The 18511-nt window shown below is 46.6% G+C and overlaps 1 protein-coding gene across 1 annotated transcript; it reads right to left on the bottom strand.

The window, feature by feature from the left end:
- Window positions 1-5068: 5068 nt before the first annotated feature.
- Window positions 5069-9043, bottom strand: LOC108153577 (homeotic protein empty spiracles). Its single transcript, XM_017283656.2, has 3 exons — window positions 7708-9043; window positions 6763-7051; window positions 5069-6666 (listed from the first exon to the last, which is right to left on the bottom strand). The coding sequence occupies exons 1-3, from the start codon at window positions 8739-8741 to the stop codon at window positions 6268-6270; spliced, it is 1722 nt and encodes a 573-aa protein (XP_017139145.1). The 5' UTR covers window positions 8742-9043; the 3' UTR covers window positions 5069-6267.
- Window positions 9044-18511: the final 9468 nt, after the last annotated feature.

The raw sequence follows: 18511 nt of genomic DNA, 5'->3' as shown, positions 1-18511 counted from the left end.
CACAGCCCCAAAACCACTATCCCCCCCCTATCACCCTAGTTCCCTAGTAAGCAAAACTTTCCCCAGCATCAGCATCGAAGATCCTTTCACACCTCCGAACGCCCTCAGGTATTTCAGCCAATTAGTGGCATATAAAATAAATTCAATTTCCACGCACACTCAATCCCACCCGAGGGACTCCCGAGGACAGAGGGGAGGGAATGGCAGGGGAGGGGACAAACCAAAGGTTCAGTTGAGCGTATGTGTGAATAATGTTGCCGCCTCGAGGCGGCCCTTCCTCGGGCGCGGATCCGGATGTGGCTGTGGATAAATACCCATGTGACCTGTCTCTCCACCTTCGTCGAGCCACAAATTAGCGCAAATATTTTTAAGGGTTGATTAGGCAAATGTTCGTTAACTTTCGGGCCTGCACTTGTCGGCGGATACGACGGGATACGCCAGGAGCCGGCACCAGTCAGAGAACGAGGGTCTGGTTCGGGTTCTGGTTCTGGTTCGGGGACTGGGTTCTGGGTCCGGGTTTTGGGACTCGAATCGGCATTAATTATGCTAAACATTTTTAAACATTGTCCTCACGTGCATCGCTAAGGAGACTCGCGACTCTTGAGGATACCCTCCCATTCCATCCCCTTCCTGACTCACTTTTGATTGGATTTTGGATTGTGAGGAGGGGAGGAGAAAAACTTTTGCCCTCCCAGGGGTTCGCTCTGGCTTTTGCTGTTGCTTTTGCCTTCCCTTCCGCTGGGCAATTATGCAAATTAGATTTAATACCTTTCAACACATTTAAGCGGATTACAATTTAATATTTCTCACATTGTTTATCTCCGATTCTAGATTCTGTTTGCTTTGGCCGTTTGCCGGGCCGCCGATAGGCCCGCGACCCCCTTCGGCACACATGGGTTAATTAGCCCGGGCAACGGGAGCGGAATGGTACGGCGGAATGGCACAGCCAAGAAGTTGATGACTCTTTTTGTACATTTTAATTGTGGCAATTAACGTGCCACACAAAAGGGAGACAGCAACAGGGAACAAGTTCTACAAATCATCAACAATTTGTTTGAGAAGTTGATGGATGGATGGATGGATGGAAGGAAGGTGAAAGGTGCAGTGGTGGCAGGAAGAAACTTTAAGCTTTCACAAATGGAAAGGGTTAAGAAAGACTCTAGATTTGGTCTTAAAGATTGAAGATGGAAAAGGTCTGGGCAAATGGAGGATAATTACGAGATAAAGGAAGTAAAAATTGCTGGAAACTTCCCCCTTACAAAGGATGGAGATACCCCAGATCTATATCTATATTCCACTCCCATACGATTATCGCCTGCTTCTCCTACCATTATCGACAGCCACTCAACCGTTTGGCGACAAATTTATCAATTCATTAATCAATTCATAACCCAATTGAGAATGGAATGCATCGCATCGCATGGCATCGGATGGCATGCCGCGACTAATACCATAATTTCCAGCATGTTTACACAATCCATCTGGCTATATTCCAGCAAACCAAACAGACAGATAGGGAGGGGGAGGCAGCGAGGAAAAAGAATGGAAAAGGAAAATGTCCAAGAGCAATCAGCAGGCGAAATCGTAGACCGAAGTTGGTGCCATCAATCCATAAAGGAACCAAAGGAAAATCATAAAAATCCGTGCGTGCGTTCATTGAACAAACAGGGGGAAAAGCAAGAGAGACAGATATATAAAGAGAGACAGAGAGAGAGAGGGAGAAAGGGAGAGCTAACTGTGAGGATGTCAATGTCCTGACATTTGCCAAAATGATTTCGATTTAATCGTTAGGAAATTCTTGCACCAGTCAGTCGAAAAATTCATTCATTTCCATCAAACCTAATTGCTGCAGGCATTACGAAAGGGAGAGAAAGAGAGAGAGCATTTAGAGGGAGAGAGATGGCATGATTTGTAAGGGGAAATTGTCACCATATGCGTCAACACGCAATAATTCACCAGAAAAATAATCCAAACAATTGACCAAAGCGGAATCCCCTCTATCCAACATCCGTCTCCCCTCTCCCGTCTCCCCTCTCCAATCTCTCTCTCAGTCTCTGGTCCTTTGGCTAATGGCGAGGGTGTGTCCTCCCAGAGTCCCAGAGTCTACGCCTCTGACTCTCGGCTGTGGATTGTGGATTGTCTGCCTGCAGCAAGTGCCACATACCCTCTTTTGGTGTTTTGGTGCTAATTGAATTCATTGCCGCGTTGATCAAGTGCTGCCAAACAACAACAAATCATCCCCAGAGGCTAATGATACCAAAACGTCGACTGAGGCAGGAGGCAGAAAGCAGGAGGCAGAAAGCAGGAGGCACAGTGTCCTGTGGACTCGACTTGCCAAAAACTCCACCATGCCATGGAAACTCTTGGAAAAGTACAGGAAAACGTTGAGGGGAGTCCAAGAAGGAAGGGAGTGCGGAAGCGGGTGGTGGCTGGGAGCGAGTGCTCCGCTCCGATTGCTGATTCTGGCACCATCTCCACTGGTTGTTCCGCCAGTTATTTTTGTGCGTTAAATGAAATTAGAAAACCTTATGTTGAGTTAATTGGCAAATTTAAGAGACCACTGAGGGGCGGGGGTACCCACAAGGGACAGAGGGGGCGTCACGTTACAGGTTGAAGCCAGAGAAAGAGAGAAAACTCTTAGGAAAAGTGGAACCGATACGACAGAAGGAAGAAAGGTAGTTGCAATTGAGCGAAGTCCCTCCAAAAGTTGAAGTTGAAGTATTCGATAAGGGATAGGAATGATTGATCCACAACTTTAAGAGCAGGCATCTCTAATAGGGGACTCTCTATTTCCGATTCCCTTGGCAGATGCTTTCAAGATCAAAACAATGCCCTGCCTAAACGCATCTAGGCCCAAAAATGCTGCCCCATCAATTAGAATGGGATTTCTGCACCGAAACTGCAGCAATTAAAGTCGGCGATGCGTTGCATCCATTGTGCTGGCCATCGAGGCCAATCAATAGGACACCACGGCACTGCACAGGACTGCAGCACCCTTTGCCCCCCTTCCGCCGCTGCTGACAGAACAAACAGCCATTAGCTAGATGGCTAACGAGCAATAACCGCTTACAGGACACCACCCCGGCCCAGCAGCCTCCGCACCGCGCTCACCCTCTGATCCCCAGACAAATGCAAATTTGACAATAATAAAATCCAACATATGACAATAATCGCACATATTTGACAATAAAATCGAAAATCGAGGAAATTCGATTGAATATTAGCGGAAAAGTTCAACGAATGCCACAAGGAATGAGGCATTCAGGGAATGAGCGAATGAGGGAGTGTTAGGAAGGAGGTGGCACGACAAATCAGTAAAGCAAACATCGCATATAACAAAATTAAGCATAAAATGTGATCATCTGTGTTGACATGAAGATCAAATTGGGACCAGGCCGGGCGACTGCCGCTGCAGGACGACCCAAGAGGGTTGCCCAACAGGGGATAACCAAACTGTAACACCAGCAACAATGGCAACAAAAGTCACGACTAGGGAACAGGGAACAGGGAACAGGGTACACGGAACAGGGAACAGGATATATAGGGAACAGGGAAGTGAACCCTCAATTCAAATGGCAATTTTCTGGGTGTGTGCCTCTGCTGCCCCTTGTGTACGTGTGTGCTGGTGTGCTGGTGTGCGTGTGTGTTTATAGAAATTATAACTCAAATTTAATTTGCAACAGATGCGACAATCAGGCATCGTGCATCGAGGCAGCATCCACAACAATCCACAACCCCATCCCATCCAAAATCCAATTCCAATTCCAGTTTTACGGTTTGATCTTTGTCACCCTTTTATTCGGTTGGGCAGACATTTCAATGAATGAATGCTGTGCTGTGCTGTGCTGTGCTACAAATTACCCGCTAATAGCTCAATGAATTGAAATTAGGAAGGGACTCAACCTCCCTCCTCCTCTATCCCTTCCCCCGTTCGGGTATCCCTTTGTGAGCGTGCTCTGTGCTCTGGTTCTGGCTTCAAACATTTGGCCACTTCAAGGCAAATCAAAATAAAGCGCAGCATCAGCAACCGCAGGGCAGGGCAGGGCAGGGCCCAGGGTGCACAGTGGGTTCCAAGGGAGATGGAAAGGTTTTCACGAGTTTCAGAGGTAATAGTATGTCAAAGTATAACTATCCCGGACCACTGTGCCAAGCCATTGTCTAATTCTCTCGTTTATTTATACAGAAATGCTCTACGTGTTAGAGGGCCATCAGCAGAGCGAAATGAATTTTTATTAGCCCATCAAAACAGCACCAACAAGAAACTGCTGCATAATAACAACAACAACAGCAGCAGCAACAGCAACAGCAACAACAACAGATCAAACATCCAATAATAAAAATATAAAGCATACTTCAAGGCAAAGACCAGCAGACAGCGACAGCCACCAGTAGAGAAAGGTCTCTCCGGCTCTGTTCTGTTCTGTCTATGAAATACTTGAGAATTACGTGATAAAGTGGTCTGTCCAGTTCTCTCTCTCTCTATCTCTCTATAAAGAAGAATGAAAACGGAGAATGGGGAATCGAGAATCGAGAACACTTCCAAATGAGTTCACATTTTGTGTCACATTTCCGATTAGGATGGGGTTCAATTATCAGAGTGGATCGTCAAAAGATTCCTCATGAGAGGATGCACTCGGGAATAGGGAAACGATCATGGAATATCATTTGTAGCACCACACTTTGTAAGTGTTAACCGACTTCTAATCACTTGAAAAGATTACCTATAAACCATCCGTAACACCCGTTTGGATCGGTGGAGCCCAAGTACAACCTGAACACTCCTTCGGTTATCAAAAACTGAAATACCTCGACTGATTTCGATTTCTGGTCTGTGCTTGATAATATATTATATGTATTACCCGTGTATATGGCTCGTCTTCGTCTACGTCTGCTGTCGTCTGTCGGAAATTGAGGCTCACCATGATTTTGCTTCAATTTTCCAACCCATACTATCGAATCGAATCGAATCGAACATCCAAGTGCTCTTCTGTTGTTCTCTGGCCTGGCTACATTTTAATTAGCGAAATAATTCTAAAGTGATACTATAAATTTAGTCATAATTATTGTCTCAGCAATTAAGTTGATTATCTTCCGCACATTGTGATTTATTTGCAACGATAAGCATTATCGCATCGCCAGTGCCAGTGCCAGTGCCTGTGCCTGCGCCCTGGAGTGCGTTTTTGATTGGATTGGGGCATTCGAAATGCCTTTAAATGGTTCTCTATTTATGATTGTGGTCGCTGTACGGGTATTTGGAAATTCGAGAGCATAGACAGCTCTTAAATCGAAAATAGATTAGATACAAAACAGAGTTTTACAGGAGGTTCCTTCTCCTTTTGGTTCCATTTACCTTTCTTTCTTTCACTTTTTCACTTCACATAACATCACTTCTTTCAGCTCCTTCTCCTCTTGCCCCTGGCCAATCGTTCCACTTCCATTTGTTATAGTTTTTAGCACTTTATTTAAAAAAAAATTCCACCAAGTCATCTGCAATGTTTGGTTTTTTCCTCGTTTTTTTGTTTTGTTGTTACATATTTCTGTATTTGTATTTGTATCTGTGTGTGTGTGTTTGTCAATGTAAACTGATTTCTAATAAATACATACACATACAATTAAATACACTCATTCGAAAAAAAAAACAAAAAAAAAACCTACATCAATGTTAAAATGTTAGAATAACATAATTACATAAATTACACATGATTGGCACACATTATTATTATTATTATTATTATTATTATTACACAAGCAAATTGTAAAACTAATCTCATTTAACGTAATTGAACGTATTTTATTTTACTGGCATTATTCAACTTTAGATTTATGTTTATTTATAAGTATTTACTTATGTTTTATGTTTTTATCTAAGACTAAAACTTCACAAAAAAAAAAAAAAAATCTTTTCTCTAATTAGATGGATGTATGTTTATGTACAAATAGGGGGATGAGGGTGTGGGTGTGGGGGAGTAATGACTTTTAATTTTAATATTTTCGTTGACATATATCACACAGTGCATGGTTTTTGTTGCTGCCCCAAAAACAAAACAAAAAAAAGAAGAAGGAAAACAAACATTTCAACAAATTGCGGAAATCGAAAAGTGTGTGGCTTTTAATGATGGGTGGGACGGCGGATTGATCGCGGCCTGACTAGAATGGATGCCCCACCTCCTCCTCTTGGGCATCCACATCCTCCTCCTGCTCCTCCTCCTCCTCCTCGAATACCAATTCCATATCCAATTCCATGTCCAACTCTGGGTCCTCCTCCTCCTAACTGGCCGCACTCTGGGGCTGATTCTGACTCTGATTCTGCTGTTGCTGCTGCTGCTGGGCCTTGGCCCGCTCCTTGGCCTCCTGCTGGGCCTTCTTGGAGCGCTTCCACTTCATGCGTCGGTTCTGGAACCAGATCTTCACCTGCGTCTCGGAGAGCATCAGACCGCTGGCCACCTCGAAGCGCTTCGGTCGACTGAGATACTTGTTCTGCTTGAACTGCTTCTCCAGCTCGAGCAGCTGCTGGGAGGTGAAGGCCGTGCGCGGCCTGCGCGTCTTCCCCAGGATCGCGTGATGCGGATAGGCCGCCAGTTCGGGTATGCGGTGGTGGAGCATGCCGGCGCGGGCCAGGAACTCAAACTGCAGCTGCGAGGGCATAAAGTTGTGACCCATGGGGATCTAGGGGATAAACCGAAAACAGAACAGAAAAAAACGTAATCAATTAGAGGCTGTTGAAGGTGGATGGTTGAAGCTCTCTCTGAGTCAGATGCTTACCGGTATGGGCTTGCCGGATGGATCCAGTGGCCGGTGAAAGGCGGATCCGCCTTGGGCCAGCAGCTGGTACGGATGTCCGCCCGCGTACAGAGGGAAATCCTGGGGTCTGATGGGACTATGCGGCGGCACGGGCTTCTTGAACTCGTCGTGGAGATCTGACATTCGCATGGACATGTGATGGGGATGCTGGTGCAAGTGCGGATGGATGCCGTGGCCATGTTGCTGCTGGTCCTCGCAGCCGGGACTGATGGGCGGACTGGAGCGATGCGAGGAGCTCGGGGACTCCGATCTGCCCAAAAAAAAAGAAGAAAAAGCGGGAAGCAACGGTTAAGAGACACCCTGTATAGGCAATTATCGAATCGAAATTACGCGACACATTTCGAAAAACAATTAAAGTGTCGCTCTGTGCCCCTCCCCCCTCTGATGGACCCCCACTCCAGGCTTTTGTCTAATTTGTTTGCTTTTCTACACAATTCGCACTTGAAAATTAGCCCCTTCATACACAGGCCCTCTCGCTGCCAGCGACAGACACATGGCGTATACGTAATCTCTTGGAGTGATGACCAAACGGGAATTGACCAATCGAAGCTCGAAGGCTTTTCCCCGTTTTCTGTTTGGCATTTGGCTTTCAGCCATGTTTTCGAGTGCTCCCAAAGCCGCTTTCGCTGTGCGCGGGCTTCCATGGCTTCCAGCAGGCTTTCCATGGGGATCTCCAGGGCATCAGGATGGGCTTTACGGCGGCTACCCATGTACTCGTAAGCGGCAGCCAAGAAAGTGATTACTCGATAGAGTTGAGGGCTTCGAACTAAAGCTTCTTGGATTCATTCCCAACCCTAGGGTAACCCAATCCCACAGATCTCTAGCCGAATCCTATCTAAAAATCGATCTGTAGCTTCTTCCATCGATCCCATCCAGAGTCTTGCAAAGTAATTCTCTTGTACTCACCTCGACATGCCGTCGGGACTGGGCGAATCGTATTCCCGCGAATCGCGTATGCGCTGCAGGGCCTCGTGATCGCTGATTCCGCCGACGGCTGCCGCCGCATGGGCCGCTGCGGCCTGGGCTGCCGCCGCATTGGAAGCGGCCACGAAGGCGTGGTTGAGCTCCGCCTGGTCCCGGGCGGCGTAGTGCAGGGCGGCCAGGCGATCGTCCACGATGATGGGCTGGGGCTCCCGCTCCCCCGCCTGGTGCTGGCTCTTGGCCAGCAGCGCGTCGATGCAGAAGGACTTCTTGGGCTGGCTCTGGGCGGGCGGCAGGAGTGTCGTCGTTGTCGTTGCGGTGGTGCTGGTCGTGTGGTTGCTAGCGGGCTGCGGGGAGCAGGAGTTGGAGACGGGCGGTGGGGCTGCTCCATTCACTGGCGCTGCGGCATTGGCGGGCATCATGACGGCGGCGAGTGGCGGGCGTGGCAGGGGATATCCTCCGTTCACGTTGACCACAGCGGGATGCAGATGCGGGGCATGATGTGGTGCGAATCCCTCCACGTACAGTCGGGGATGTGTGGGCGGTGGCGCCGGTCCCTGCTGTGGCGGACAGCCCACGTGTATGGGCGCCACTAGTAGGGCCATTCCAGCTGGCGTTGCTCCTCCGGCGGTGATCTGGTCCGTCGCTTGTTCCTGTCCTCCTCCTCCGGCTCCGCCTGGACTGAGTCCCGGGGCGTAGGCGCTCGCGCTCTGTGGCGATCCGGTGGTGGCTGTGGAGTGTGTGGGACTGGCGCCAACGGCCGCCGGACTGGGAGTGGGGCTGCCCCGGGATCTGGGCGAGAGTGTCGAGTGGTTGCTGCTCTGATCGTAGTCGTGGGGCGACGATCTCTGCGGATGCGGATGCGGATGCGGATGGGTATGAGGATGCGGATGATGGTGCTGGTGCTGGCTATGGCTTTGGCTGTGGGCGGCTATGTGGCTGAGGAGCAGCTGCGACGGCATCGATAGCGCTGTGGTAGTCTGCGGCGGCGGCTGTTGCGACACTTGAGCACTGGACATGCTTCGGTTCTCTCTCTTCCGAATGAAATCCGTTTCAACAGCACGGCCCGGCACGGTACGGCACTCTTTACTGTGTTTCTATATCTATGTATCTTCTCTTCACTGTCTTCCACTTTCGCACTTGAACGCGCGATTTCGGTTTCGATTCCGCTTTCGACTGTGCGCTGCGCGTCTGTTCACGTCTGATCACGTCTGTTCAGGTCGAACGTTCATTCGATTGTGCATGCCGAACGGTCTGCTGCGGAGTCATATACCGCTATGCGGACACCACCACTATCTAGCAGCACCAATCACTCGCTCTCGCTCTGACTCTCTCTCTCTCTCTTGCTCGCTCGCTCTCTGTGCTGCTCTCTCTGGCTCTCTCTTTGGCTCTGGCTTTCAAGATGGAGGCTTTATCAGCCGCTCGATGCTGCTGGTGCAAGAGGGACGGCCATACAAAAGGGGGCGTTGCCTTTCCGTAAAATGTCGTATGGCCGGATGGTGGGGGCGTGGGCGTGGCCTGCGAGCAAAAGGAGAGCACACACAGGAAGCTCTCGAAGGACAGCGAGCAGTGGAGCGGGGTCTGTGTGTGTGTGTCGAAAATTTCATATAAATTGTTGGAAAAACGAGGCTATAATTGCCATCATTATGGAGTGTTGAGCAACTAACAAGTTCAACGGTAAAAGACGAAAGAATCTTCATAATCAACTTGAGTGCGACAGAGAGAGAGGGAGACTGATGGAGTGAGAGAGAGATAGAGTGGCAGGATGGATGGATGGACAGATAGAGACACGAGTGGGGGCACACTTCTGTCTGGGCAGAGATGATTAGGGCAGCAATTAAGCCACTCGAATGGCTCACATTTCGAGCTGAAGAGGATTCCATTCTTCGAAAGCTTTAAGTCATATAAAATCAATAATCCCCACACTTCCCTCCTTTCCCCTCCTTCCCCCCTTTATGGCAACGATAAACGGTTTCGTTTCATGGGATTTTTACAACTTGGTCGCTCATTTCGCAATCATCCAACTGTCCGCTACCGAGGTGTAATGTTCCTATAATGCATTTTCTGTCTGTTGTCTGTTGTCTGTCGTCTCTTTCTGTTATGGTCTGTCAACCCATAGACGATCCATTTTATGAGCCACCCACTGCCCCCTCCCCAGCACCGGCACCCTCCCCCACAATACACATGCACTGCGGTCGTAGGAGACGATTTTAATGTTCCCTTGATGGATTACTAAGTGGACATGAATGGCTGCCAAGTGGTTCCGCACTGCAGATGGGACTATAATGGATTGAGGTGTGATGTGTGTGACATTCGATGGGAATGGAATCGAATGGAATGGCATCTTAATATCTACCTAGGACTTACCTGCTATATATGCTATCATTTGATGTATGGATTATCCTTTGGATCGCTAAGACATTCCGCAATATCTGAAAGAGAAATATAAGGGCTAGAAATGCTGGTATCTTTGATATGTTAGCTATGAGCACCCCAGAGTTCAAAGTAAACTACAAGTTTTATTCACGAAAATTCTCCTAATTTGAGGTCCTGCACCTATGCCAAGGCAAACAGCAGAGGTCCTCCAAGGAGCTGGCACAGACACACAAGAAAACAAGAAACTTCCCAATTCCAGAACGAAGAAAACAACTCCATTAAACATATATCATGCAATGTCTGGACATTGTAGAGAGCCAGAGAAAAGGGTAGAGGGAGGAGGGGAAGGGTATGGGTATGGGTATGGGGATAGAGTAGGAAAACTGTTCGCTAACAAGAAACGTGCCAAAGTGTATTTTCTTTGGCCACGTACACAGAGAGAACCATACTTAACCCATTCCCGAATCTCCAATTTTCTGAATCCCAACTCAAACCGAAGCCCGAAACCCCGAAAATGTTGTCCCAAAAACGAACTCAAAATTAGTGCGATGTCTGCAATGACGACGACTGATTGCCGTTGTTTCTCATCTCCTTCCACTTGCTCTCTGTATAGGTCTCTCTCTCTCTCTCTATAGGTCTCTCTATCCTCTATCTGGCTCTTATTTTACTTTCATTATACGATATTTATCTACTCATCCACGTGCATTTAACTAACATTTATGGGATGGAGTCCGGCAGAGATGGTCGGGGGGTGGACAGGGTGGACAGGAGGGGGGCCAGACATGACCTGGCAATGGTCCAGGCCACGGAGGAGCATGGCATTGTTCTCTCCGTATGATTTGTGTTGTTTCAGAATAGTTTATTTTATATAACAGCACAAACAAAGACAGACAGGAGAGGAGGCAGAACAGTTGGATAGTTCGTCTGCGAGTGGGTGAAGGTGTGAGGATTGGGGTTTGGGGTTTGGGGACTGGAGCTGGAGCTGGGGTTTGTTTGCCTGATTTCATTTTGATTTTGGGGAAATGGTTGCGTAAATATGCAATTAGAGTTGAAATTTTTGAATGGATGGTTGGATGGTTCGATGGATGGACGGAATGAGCACTGAATTGATAGATGAAGGGTTCAACTTCATGATTGAAAGGAGTTCGTGACTGAAAGATGCTAGAGGATGAGATAATGAGATAATACAAAGCTCATGCTCAACCCTTTCAAAGGGACTCCCTCCCTCCATCCTTCCTTTCTTCCTTCCTTTTCCTTTAGGGCCCCTTCCTTTGAAGTAGCATCCCCCTGGCTTTCCCTCCATTTAAGTGAACATTTTCCGGTATATTAGGCAAAACGCTAATCAGGCATTAAATTTGCCAGCAAATATCACAAATGAAAATAGTCTAAAAGGCCAATAAAAATAAATTGTCACATATGCTGCTGCAATTTAGAATTTGTGGTCAACAGAGAGAGAGATAGAGAGAGAGAGCTATTCGATACTCGCTGCCTCTGTCGGGCTGTCTCTGTCGCTCCCTTGTGTCGTGTTAATTCAGCCGATAAGTGAACAATAATGCCAAAAAATTTCAACAGATTTCCAGGGGCCTTAGTTAGCTAAGTAAACAGCATTGAAACGTGGGCCAGGGCCATGGCCAGGGCCAGGACCAGGACCAGGACCAGGCAGCAGGAAAAGCCAGAGGAAAAGCCAGAGAAGGGTAGAAACCGAACCCGAGGGTTGGGCAATGGAAGAGGGGTTTGGGGGAGGTAAAGCCTAGAGGGTTGATTGAATTGACTTTGACACTTGTGTTTGTTATATTTAAACAAAACAAAGAACACAGAGCGAAAGGGATAAAAGTGTAAAGTGTGCAGTGTAAAAGACTTTTGAAAACATTTTAAAAACAATAACCACAAAACACAAGAGTGGAAAAGTGGGAGAGTGGAAGAGCCACCCTGTGGGAGAGGGAGGTCCTGCCATTAGCTGCTCATTAATCACAGTCCCGCACCCCTTCCAGATCAGATCCGAGCAGATCCATGGGTGGCACAATTGATATTGGGTAAATATTGGTGTACAAATAATTGGCATTAAATTGCGTTATCAATAAATGATTTTTTACAATTGAGCTACGGCCATAAACAGCAGCAAAGATACACTCGAAAGATACACAGATACAGCGTATCCATGTATCCATGTATCCATGTATCCAGTGGGGTGGTGCCTTCCATTGGTTCATCATATTGACAGAGTTGGCAGGCGGTCGGGCGGGAACGGGAACGGGAGAGTATCATTATCCGCACACGCACTTTTTATGCAAAATTATTACTGCACTTTGGTATTTATCATTCGCTTATAGAGTTACGATACCCCCCGTTGCCCCGTTCCCTCGTTTTCCCTCATTTTCTGCGCAATATTTAAAGCAAACAGAGGTGCCACACACTGCTGAGCTGTGCCTCTTGCCACACTATCTATGGGGGTCATATGAGACCAAAAGATTTCTCAACTCTCTGGGAGGCAGAGGCTGAGCCATGTTCTACCAAAGTCTCTTAGTTATGGCCCTCTGCCCAGGGAAAATTCCAGCCAGCAATCGCCCAGCCAACATTTGAAGTGCATTCCTCTTTAAATATTCATTATAAATCAACTAAAGTACACAATCTGATTGCAACGAAGGGGCAACAAGTGGGCAACAAGGGGGCAACGAAGGGGAGTGGCAGTGCGAAATGGAATAAATATTTAATAATACGGCGATAATAAAGTATATTTCATTTATTGACACACAATTTTAATTGAACTTTTAAATGTATGCGAGACACCCCACTATGGCCCCGCCCTCCGCCCCCATTCCCCAGATAAAGGGTTATAATTGAGTTGTGTGTGTGTGTTTTTTTTTTTTTTGTTCATTAAGTGCGCGAATTGATTTGCCTGTTTTTACAATGTTTTTTATGGTAGGGCCGTTCGTGGAGAAAACTGATAAACTCAACTTCATATTTCTTCTTTTTTTTGTTTTTGTTTGTTTCCAGATTAATATTCATGCGGAAGAGTATGGCCCCTCCCCCCCACTCCGCACCATCGCTGATTGATAATCCTTGGGATTTAGAGAGGAAATTGTTTGATGAACGATTGCAAATTATTGCTTCGATTAGACAACGGAATGATTCTGTCCTCCGCACTGCCTCTATTTATTTATTTATTGCCTCAAGTGCCCGAGAACAGCTCGCTATTTATGTCACAAGTGATTTGTGGGACTTTAATCGCCGCGATAATGCTTTCAGATTTCACAAAATAATCAAAAAGTATGACTAAACGATGGAGCGATGAAGCGATGGATTGATAGTCAGTCAAAGCAATGCCTGACCTTAGTTTTTGCCTCAGCTTTAACTATTCGTTTTTATATGTATCTGTATCTGTATCTATATCTATATCTATAGCTTCTGTATCTGTAGCTGCATCTGTATCTGCATTGGGTTGCCTCATTAGCCTCGGCGCAAACAAATTTCCGTGTGCCAGACCATCCACATCTCATCCGAACCCATTCCAAGCCAAGAGCAGAAGCAGAAGCGCGGATCGGAGGTTTTGTTTGCACACAACTGAGATACTGAGATACATTTAGCTGCTGCCGTTGCGACATTCCAAGTTTTTTAACCTCAGAGCGAGCTCTGGCTGAGGTTGAGATACTTCCTGATACGTGGATTCCTTCATGTGATGTGTGATGGAATGGGATGGAATGGGATGTAATGTGTGTGGTGTGCGGTGTGCGGTGTGGTGTTTGTGCGGGTAGCGCCAGACGATGGGATACGATGGGAAGGGAGTAAAGAGTAGAGAGTAGGGAGTAGGGAGTAGGGAATGGGAATGGTAAGCAGAAGGTACATAAACGTGCACTTTCCGATAAGAAGGACGCACGAAAATCGCATTTTGATTTGTGTTTCGTATTTGATCAGATACACAGATACACCGATACACCGATACACAGATACTACCGATACAGCGATACAGGGCGAGGGTCCGGGTCGGGTTCCTTCCTATTTGCCCTGCATTTTGTAATTGTTTGCTTAAGTGAATTCAATTGCCAGATAATGATTGTTGCTCCCCAATCCTTCTGTTCCTTCCTGCTATCTGGCTCAGTCCTGTTTATTTGCCTACAGACAGATACACACACACACACACACACACACTCACACAGTATCCTCCTGCTGATGATATCAATATTTTTCATATATGTATTTGCTTTACCTTTTCTCCTTATAATAATAATTTATTATCTCTGCTTATCATTATGCCTACCATATTTTCTCTCACCTTTCCCCTGGGATATGGCCGCCGCCTGTGGACCCCCCCCCCCCCCCTCCCCCAGTCCTATTCCCAAAAATTTAATTTCTTTCGCCTTTGACGTCTATTATGATGGATTAAATTTCAATTATGAAAGAGGCCTCCGGAATCAAAGAAACCAAAACCAAAAGTAAAAGAGAAGAAAATAAGTGCTTATCTCAGGAGCTGCCGGTTTTCGGCTCGGACTGCTCTTATCGCTGCGTGTGTCATATATATCGCTAATAATCAATTTTCAATTAATTCAAAATACCTTATCAGCTGCCCGTCTGCCCCCCCTTCGGCTATACATGTGCCCCGTTTAATTTATTAATATTGAAAAATTATAGAAATTTGTTTAAAGCCGTTTAAATGGTCGTCACATCACTCGAAAATTTTAGAACTCAAAAGTCGTCGAGAATTCGGCGGTAATCTAATCTCTGGACGTGGCAGCGATTTAATTTATATAATCAACTTGTTTTCATAATTAAAAAATATTAAAATTGTTTATTACACACACACACACACGCACACGCACGCGCACGGGGACACTTTCCGGCCGATAAACCATCCTCAAGGGAATTCAGACTTGGGGTTTGACTCTCCTCCTTCATTTGATTGGTTTGCCCCTCCCCCTGGCACTTCCACTTCCCCCACTACTCGCCTCCTCTCCCACCGATTCGAATGGCTTATCTTGGCCTAATTGAAATTGCATTGAAATTGATTGATTTGCTCATAAAACGGTTCGGCCTCTCTTCGGTCACCCTCCCCTTTCTCCATTTGTTAATCGTTTAACTGTTCGATGGGGCTTAGCCCCACCGATTGTGGGTTGATTTGTTGCTAATTGGAGGAGGGGAGAACTCCGCGCTACCGCTACCGCTACAGTCGGGCAAAGGTTTCGGAACAAAAAGGATTCAAAATTAGAAATATTAAATTCAAATTTTATGAAAGCGGATCGATCGATCGTATATCCCTTCCTCCTACTGTAGCTACTATACGCCCCTAAAGGAATGTCATTTCGTGTGTGTTTCTCCATCAAATGAAGAGATCTCTTCATCACCAGTTGGGGTCATGCCAAGTGCCCCTTGGATACGTTCCCACGTTCTTAATTAGCCGGACTGGCTGAATGGCACACAAAAGGCAAATAAAATAATGAAATCAAATGAAATGAAATGAAATCCAAGCAAATATAAAAAACTTTTTCAAAAACATTTAGCAAAGTCAATAAATTCGGACTTTCGGGGAGCGGAGGCGCCTCGGGGACGACGCTGCTCATATTAATCTCCATTAAAAGGGAATTTCAATGAATTTACGATGGCCGACAAATTGTCGCTGTGGCGCCATCTAGCCTTACCACTTTGCTGCCCACCCCCTGCCCCCCTACCCCTCTACCCACTGGAGCTACCTCACTTACCCATTGCGTATTTGACATTCGCCAAAAACAAAAAAAACAAAAAAACAAAAAACCAAAAAAAAATTAAGAAAAACGAACCGAAATAATTCGAAAGCAAACAAAAATGCCAGAAAATAAAGATGATTTTATACCTTGCGGATAGTCCCCTCCCCCCCTTCCCAGTCCCCCCTCCACATCTCTTGTGTTTCCCCTCCCTCCCCCTCTCCCTCTCTCTCAACCTCTCTCTCTCTCTCTCTCTATAGAGAGGTGAGCAACGTCTTCGAGTAAACATTTTAAGCTGCCAGCCCGAAAAACGCTAATGGGTAAACACAGATGCGGTCGTAGACGAGACCGGAGAGCGAAGAGTGGAGAGTGGAGAGCGGAGAGCGGAGAGCGGAGAGCGGAGATGGGAATATTGCGGAGGAGTCTCGTCTCGCGTTTCTGGCGCGTTTTAAACGCGGAAAAACTTTCAAGGAAATTGCCACTCGAACTAAGTGCAAATCTTTCGATTAGCTAGTTAATCAACTCAATTGCGGAATTACTAGATTGGGTTTTCCGCGATAACCACCGAAGCAGCGAGGGTTGTGCTGTGGAGTGGAGAGAAAGCTAACATTTTTTTGATTTATCAATTGATTCTGGCTACCTTCTTGGCCTGTCCCCGACCCTGCCTCCTGCCTTCGACTGACTCTGTTATCAAGATGTATTAACCTCTAATCATAGACGTTGATTTACCAGCCCAGAAGCCCAGAAGCCCCGAAGCCCCGAGAACAGAGACGATACCCCTGTTCGCCCTATAAATAAGCCATTACCAAGCCCCCAATCGTATATTAGTAATAACAATTGCGATTTATCAACAATTTTGAAATCGCTTTACCTCTATCCCTCTCTCGCTCTCTGCTTTTATTTGATTTGTGCTCAGCGATAAGTCGCTATTGAGGAGGAGGAGGAGGAAGAGTTGTTTCATTGGAGAGCGAGGGTTCCAGGGATAAATCGTGTGCCTCCTTCGCCCTCCGCGCCCCCCTCTTACACCCAAGCATGACAAATCTCTGAGTAGCCAATTGTTTCCGTATCTGTGGCTCATACTTTGTCATCGCAGCGACAGATTGTGCAATTTCTGGTTAAACTTTTGTGATTCAATTATAATGAAACTGATATCTGGTTGGTTCTAGCAATTAGTTCAGTTCCTTATAGACATGCTGTCACCCCAAAACAAACCAAATTGATGATATGATTATGATTATGAGACATTTTCAGGTGACTCCAGGCAAAGTACTTCCGGCTGGTGTTCGTCAGAAGTAATACGTTGAGGGGTACCATAAATCGTTATTCTATTCCGAGTTGATATTAGTCACTCTCTCTGTCTCTCTCCATATCATAGCTTGGTCAATAGCCTCGGTCAATATAAAACTCATTAAAGGCAGGCTTCATTGTCTCCGCGAACCTTCTCGGGGCAGCCCCAGCCCCAGCCCCAGTCTCGGCCCCACCCTTCCTTCTGGGGAGGCACAACAAAGGCTTACAAGCCGACTAAAAGCCCCCTGGACCACCCCTTGCGCCGCTCTATTGACTCAAAACGGAAGCCGCTCAACAGTGGCTAATGGCCATAATTAAACGTGGCTTATTTGCATAAATCAAGTGGTGAACGGAACGGAGTGGAGTGGTGGCTATGTCTGCCTGAGGTGAGTGCTGATGAGTGGTGGAGGTGTAAAGCAAACTTTGAACAACTCCAAAAGATGCCGCCCAACCCCCAACCCCCAGCTGCCAGCCCCACCTCACACTCCACTTGGTATCCAATCTATCCGCGATCATTCCAATCGAATCATTTTTACTGCCAGAATAAGGATGGTTATCGGGAAGCCCGTTTGGATCAATTTCCACTCATTCGATGGCGTATCTTTCGGTCGTATCTTTCTGTACTCATATGTGTATTATTTAGATTGAAAATCCTCAACATGCGCTGCACCCAACGGTCGTTCTGTCGTGCGATTGGAAGAAGCATTCGGGTCTTAATTTACAACTAATTGTCATATGACCGACTAGTTATGGCAATCAGCCCGACTTAGTTATATGATAGGGGGTGTCTACAGCTCTACAGGTCTACAGCACATGCAATATATAATATAATATATAATATATAATATATTAAATCAGTGGGACTTACCGACCATGTCTGGCCATGAGGCCATGGGCTCCCTCTGGGCAGCACCTCTGGCCGGACGGTCGTCTAATTGAATGCTAAATGTACTTAAATATCTTTATAATTGACGCCACAGTGGGGGTGTCGTAAAAAGCACGTACACGGACACGGAGAAGCGCGTAATACTAGTAGGTATATTTGAGAAGGGGCTGCGGACGGGCCTCAAGAGTGGAGACATCGAAACATTCCGAGCCGCTCCCATCCCGCCCCCCAATCACACACACAATCACTCACTATCCATCCAGCCATCAGCAACCACCCGCAATAAATGGTATTTATGTTATTTGTCAAGTTTATCGCTCACGATAGTTCACGAGGGTGTTGGGTGTGTGTGGGTCCTAATTAAACCGTGGGCTTTATCGTCTTGTAACGATCGAAATTATTGCCACCGCAACGGTGCAACGTCTATGCTCTTTTATGAGCCCCACCCCCCCGCTCAATTTCAAATACCAGTAGCCGTAGCCGTAACCGTAGCCCCATTATAATCGTCCATATATAAGTAGGTATATATCAGATATGGTACTCGTATGCTATATAGAGAATCTCAACC

This window comes from Drosophila miranda, chromosome XR (genome assembly GCF_003369915.1).
Source record: "Drosophila miranda strain MSH22 chromosome XR, D.miranda_PacBio2.1, whole genome shotgun sequence".
NCBI lineage: Eukaryota > Metazoa > Arthropoda > Insecta > Diptera > Drosophilidae > Drosophila > Drosophila miranda.
This window is presented reverse-complemented; position numbering and strand designations above follow the sequence as displayed.